Raw genomic sequence first — 6,574 nt, 5'->3', positions numbered from 1 at the left:
ACAACTCATCGAGGTGATTTAAGTCTATTTAAAATTCATTTTAATCGTGTAGACTCATTGCACTTGCATAATTGATCTCCCTCAAGAATAATACAAGTGATCCCAAGACTCAATTTCCGTAAATTGATAAGCCAACTGGTTAGCTAGTTCTTCCGTAAGAACTCTTGGTCGATAGATTTCCGTAAATCCTATCTATAGTCCACCATAATCACATGATCGTACGAGTGACCATGGTGTTGAGATAAAATAAGTCAATCAGTTCCAACTTACCCGACGTAGAAGGGGTCATATTATGCCTACCGACGAAGAAGGGATTCATTGGAGTTTGACCTATAAAGACTGTTCTCAATTTTTGTTTATACGAGGAAGATCCCATCAACTTAGTTTTAATTCATTTTAAGTGAACGAATAACTAGCATTACGTGAATGAATTAACTTAGGTGATGGCTTAAACTTGATCGTGTGACATAAGAATGTCATAGAAAACTAACGCGTGACCTCTATATGAGTCAGTTTTCATGCAATTATTAGGTGGTTTGGTTTTTAGGCGGAAAATGATGCAATCTATCGTTACGATAAAATAAATAAAAGAATGCAATACGTAAATAAAAATTCCTAGTGTGGCCTATCCTAGTAAAAAGAACATAATACAACTTTGGAATCCACCGTTGGACCCGAGAAGCTTGTCTTGATGTTCCATCTTTTCCATGCAGCGGGAGTGAGCATCCGATCTCCATCTTTGGTCTTCTCAAAATTACAATTAAAATTTACAAAATATAAACCTATTTACATTCTAAATAAAAACTGTAATTACAAAAAAAACAAAATGAAGATACGAGATCTCAAAATACAACCAAGACCGTGTTCCATCATTACGGTAACAGTTCTACTAAGGCCACACTAAGTTACAACCGTTTGTAAAATTAAATAAATACGTAATTAAAAGCATTCAAAACAATCAAAATAACGATAAATAAAATGCATCAACTAAATTAAATTTATTCGTGACATAATTCCGTAATTATGTTAAATTTATCCAAACCACCTTTAATGATTAAAATTATGTGACAAAACCGCTTTAATCAACTTAATTTTAATCCGTGATAATCCGTTACTTTAAATCGTTTTAAAGTAACTAAATTGTACGTGGGTGAACCGTTTCACTATCAAGCGAATGCATAAATCCGTATTATGCAAAAATTGGCCGAAAAAAAACAAAACATTTTTTTTTTCTTCACGGCTGGACGTGAACAGTACCAAAAATTTTTTTTTTTTTTTTTTTTATTATGCTGCTGATTGCCGAGAGCAACAAAAGAACAAAAAAAAAAAATTTTGGCTCAAAAACGTGAGCAACAAAGATCAAAACAAAACGATTTGTTAAAACCCAATTGCAATTTAATCTAATCCGTATAGAATTGAAACTACAATTGATACATCTTTAACATATTGCAATAATTATCGATTAAAATTACAATATCCAAAGAACGATTGAAAACAAAAGATCGTCTGATCTAGCAAAAACGTGTGGCACGCAAATCTAGGCAAAAAAAAAAACAGAAAAACAGGCCGAAAAAGGCCGCACGGTTTTCCAAAAAAAAATTGGCCGAGACAAAAAAAAAAAAATTGTGCCGCACGAAATTTTATGCAAACAATTTATCGATTCAAATTCGTTTGATGAAAAACACATAGAAAAATTTACGTGGTCTCGCTCTGATACCACTTGTGAGGTAATATCCGTATAATACCCTTAAAATATAGGACTATAACGCAAATTTTATATGTAAGTATTGTCATAAAACGAAAATGCAATAGAAACGATAAAGGTAAAGAAATAACCTCGGGTCCTTTGAGATGCGGCCTAAGAAAGTAAATCAAAGTAGATTTCCTCCTAATCGATACACCCAAGTATGCCCGAGACTATGCCCTTGTGCTAGAAATGTATTCTCTAATTGCCTTGCAATATTGAGAGAATTGATGTGTGTTTTAGATGTGAGATCTAAAGTTTTGAGAGAAAATGTTTCTCAAAACCCTAATTTTGTTGCAAAATGAATTAGGTTACAAAAGGAGAGAAGGCTCTCCTTTTGTGGTTCGGCCAACCGTGAGGTCTCATGGGGAAGTGGGCTTCCACTTCCTCTTAATTTTAACTCGTGGTCCAGCTCGAAAAATGCTAAATGTATATGACGCGGTTTTATTATAAATCGTCATCGGTTATCGGTTATTAAAACATCAACTAATAACTCGGATTAGTTGAAATATTAATACATGTCCGACAAAGACAATATTATATAATTAATTCAATATACATTAATTAAATATAATCGTTTATATTTAATTTACGAATTAACTGTTTAATTCGCCTTAGCCCAATTTATTTAATCCGTATTAAATAAAATATCTCAACATCGCATTTTGACTAATTACTAGTCAAATAACTCGGACTAACTGCTTAGTCAATTTTCTGGCATCAACATGACTGTATTTTCATACCGTCACATCTCTCAAACGTATCCTATAGGTGTGACTTTTAGGGACCAGTTGATCACCGCCATCTGTATGACAATAACATCAAACTTATCTAGCAAGCCAACCGTTATTGATAAACGTGGACCAACTGATTATAATACAAAAGTATACCCTTTGATCCTTTTAGAGATTTATAAGTCCTTGCACTAACTGTAAAAGACACCAGCCCCAACAGGGGCAACCCCAGAGGAAGAAAGCACCCGGACAGCAGCAGTATAGTGGCCATCACAAATATTCCGCCGACATTGGCGGAGGTTAAGCTCACTCAGATCCAGATCCTCATCTATAGAAAAAGAAGAAGGGCCCTCATCAAAACACTCCTGTAACAACTGCAAACCCCCCTCCCCCAGGCGCCCCCCAAGCAAGGATAGCCCTGGCAATACACTCCTCCTGTTGTTAACGCCGAATAGCAGACCGACACTCATGATTACTCTGAGGAGCGAAAGTCCGAAGCAAACAAAGCGGTAGAACTAGCAAACGAACCCAGCGGGAGAGATCACTAGGGGCATCAAACACCGCATCCAAGGCCCCTTTCAAAGCCCTAGCAAACCCAAGACGGCATTTAGGAGGAATGGATTTCACTGTGCGAAGGCTAGAAGACAATAAATGATTCAGCGAAGATATAGACCACTGAACGAGCTCGACACTATCATGAGAAGAAACCGAAGTAGAAAGAGCCAAAGGTCTCCGAATACCATGAATATGGAAGGTGTAGAGGCCATCAACACACTCCGGATGCATCACAAAATCACCCCGACTATTCTGACATCTAGCTCTAATAGTACGGGTTTTAAAACACACCCCACACAACCAGAGTCCCATCCGTCTCAAAGAACTCTCGGCATTGGAATAAACAGTCAAACTATCAGTAAGATTCTAACGCGTAAGGTCCAACGCACCGTCATGACAATGTCGGACCTGGAAATGTTTCTGCCAAGCTGCCTTTGTAAGGCCCTTACCAAAACCATCCCGACACCCATGAAGACCCGAAAAAGGACAATGGTACCGCACAAGCTCGGGCATGAAAGAAGAAACAAAAACTCCTTACGCGCTTAACTTGTAACCACAGCCAAAATTAAAAGCATAAAACGGAAAAGTCAACGTGGCAGGTCAACTTAGAAAGTCAACTCAGAAAGTCAACTTTGAACCTACACCACGTCAAAGCAACACGCACCAAACCCAGAAACACCACGCAACACCGAACCCAAGCAAACCCTAACCCAGCAGCGGCCACCACAAACTGAACCCTAAACACCACGGCCCGAACAGACCGAGGAAAATCAGCGGGCAGAAGGCTTCACCACCACCGGAAAAGACAGCCGAGGAGACACAAAGAAGAAAATAAAAACTGAAATGCCGAAAACAACGAACCTGACCGGAGACTACCGCTAGTGAAGATCAACGGCAGAGATGAAAACGTCGAGCAAGCCGGCAACAAAACACGGCAGCAAACGTCGAGCAAGTCGGCAACAAATAACGGCAGCAAACGGCAGCCGAAAACAGAAACAAAAAAAAACTCGAAACCGAAACCAAAACGATCACGAGGAAACACCAAAACGGAACCCTAAAAGACCACCAAGGCCACCAGTAAACACCCTTGGTCGACGACGTGAGGTCTAAAGACCGATGGTGATGTTGGTGGCAGAAAGTAACGCCGACGACAGCAACGGCTCAGATAACTGCCCTAATTAGCGAGTCCAACACCGCACACCACAACACCGGTGACCACACTGCCGACGGCTTGATGCTAGCGTGAGGGTGGAGACGGTGATGGCAGTAGGCGCCTGACGGTGGTGGCAGACGACAGCCAAAATCGAAAACGCTGATCGCCCTCTCTTCTCTCTCTCTCCTCTCTCTCTTATTATTCTTATTCTTATTCTTATTCTGATTATTATTATTATTATTATTATTATTATTATTATTATTATTATTATTATTATTTTTTTTTTTTTTTTTTTTTTTTTTTTTTTTGTAAGAAGATATACCTCATTTTATTAGAAGAGGATAAAAACTTACAAAGCTATCCACTAGAGGATGGAGAAAACAATCAAAGCAACATAGACATCAAACAACTAGAGCTAGAAGCATGAGTAGTTAATCTATATCTAATAGCTATCTTGATGTTACTAACAATATGATCCACAATGCTTTCCCTCCCCATGAAGATCCGCTGGTTACGTTCCTGCCAAATGAAGTAAACTGCAGCAGCTATACAACTCTGATGCAAAGCATGCTTCCAATGCCTTAAACCCTTAGTCTGAGCAATCCAATGAATCTCAGACCAGAGATTAACGGTCCTGTTGCTGATATTCATCCACTGCAAAAGGGCATTCCAGACTTGCTGCGAGAAGACACAATTAAAAAAGAGGTGTCTATGATTTTCAGCTTTGCATTTGCATAGTACACATTTGTTAACCATAAACATCCCCCTTTTGACGAGAAGATCAGTGGTAGGCAGCTTGTGCATAATAGCAAGTGAGACAGTGAATTTATGGCTAGGTATGATTGAAGTACCATGTAGTGCCTTACACCAGTAGACTCTATCCCCTTGAGATCTGAACCAGTTATATGCCTTGGCAACCTGAAATTTGCCATTACAAACCCAGCTGTTAATAATGTGCAGAGCTGCATCAATTGAGCGTTTTCTAGAGTGGATTTCATCCTTAACGTGCAGAATACTACACAAGCTTTCAGAGAATCTATCCTTAACACTGGTTTGCCAAAGAGAACTAGCCTGAAAGACATAGGCTAAATTCCAGTGAGCCCAGTATCCAGGGGAATTACTGATCAGGAGCCAAACCCACTTGGCCAACTTTATTCCAAGATAAAAGTTCTTTAATATTGAAGCCCCCTTCCTTAGATAGCCTGCACACATATTTCCAGGAAAGGAAGACATGTTTCCTAGCACCATCAGCAATACCCCAGAAATAATCTTTGCATATTTTTGTTATTCTTTTCAAAATATTCTTAGGTAATAAAGCTGTAGAGCACCAGAAACTAGCAACTCCAAAAATGACAGAATTGAGGATTTGGATCCTCCCAGCATAAGAAAGGAGATTATTAGTCCAATGAAGCAAAGCATTCTGAATTTTGGTAATCAGGGTCCCATAAACTTCAGTAGAATTTTTAGATGAGTTCAAGGGGACTCCCAGATACCTAAAAGGAAAGCTCCCTTCAGAAAAACCAGTATGTTGCAGAATGAGGTTTTTGACAGCAATGGAGACTCCCCCAAAATAAATCTCAGTCTTAGAGATGTTAGGTTTCAACCCAGGCCATTTGGCAAAACATTCCATAATTTGCATAGCTCCCTAAACAGAAGGGAGATCCCCCCTCTTAAAAAGCATGAGATCATCAGCAAACACCAGATGAGTGAGCTGAAGTTTAGCACATTTAGGATGCAAAGAAACCTGGGAAGTAGAACCAAGACATCTAAGATATCTGGAGAGGATCTCCATGCTCAAAACAAAAATATAAGGAGAAAGAGGGTCTCCCTGCCTAAGACCACTCTTCCCAGGGAAGAAACCATGACTAGTCCCATTAATCTTGATTGAAAACCAAGAACTAGAGAGGCACCCCATAATCCAGTTGACAAAAATAGGGGGAAATTTTAGAGCATGGAGCATATTATTGATAAAATCCCATTGAAGAGAATCAAAAGCTTTGTGAATGTCAATCTTGATGAGACTCCTAGGGGTAAGATATTTTCTGGTATAGTTCCTGACAAGAGATTGAGAGAGCATTATATTTTCAAAGATGCTCCTCCCCTGAACAAAGGCAGCTTGCTCAGGCCCTACTAAAGAAGGCAAGATGGGCTTGAGCCTATTAGCTAGGATCTTGCTAATAGTTTTATAAACAGTAGTACAGCATGATATAGGCCTAAAATCCTGGACAGATTGACTGATCTTCTTCTTAGGAATAAGGGTTATAAGAGTTGAATTAGCAAGCTTACTCATCTTTCCAGTTTTGAAGAAAGCAAGCACAGCCTTGCAAAAATCAGCTTCAATTAAATCCCAAGAATCTTTGAAGAAGGCAGATGAAAAACCATCAGGTT

The 6,574-nt window shown here is 39.0% G+C and overlaps 1 protein-coding gene across 1 annotated transcript; it reads right to left on the bottom strand.

The window, feature by feature from the left end:
* Window positions 1-4,570: 4,570 nt before the first annotated feature.
* LOC141614128 (uncharacterized) lies at window positions 4,571-5,816 on the bottom strand. Its single transcript, XM_074432882.1, has 2 exons — window positions 5,432-5,816; window positions 4,571-5,388 (listed from the first exon to the last, which is right to left on the bottom strand). Exons 1-2 carry the CDS (start codon window positions 5,814-5,816, stop codon window positions 4,571-4,573), a joined length of 1,203 nt encoding a protein of 400 aa, XP_074288983.1.
* Window positions 5,817-6,574: the final 758 nt, after the last annotated feature.

Source organism: Silene latifolia, chromosome 11, assembly GCF_048544455.1.
Source record: "Silene latifolia isolate original U9 population chromosome 11, ASM4854445v1, whole genome shotgun sequence".
In the NCBI taxonomy this organism is placed as follows: Eukaryota; Viridiplantae; Streptophyta; class Magnoliopsida; order Caryophyllales; family Caryophyllaceae; genus Silene; species Silene latifolia.
Note: the sequence above shows the minus strand (reverse complement) of the source record. Positions and strands in the feature narration are given on the sequence as shown.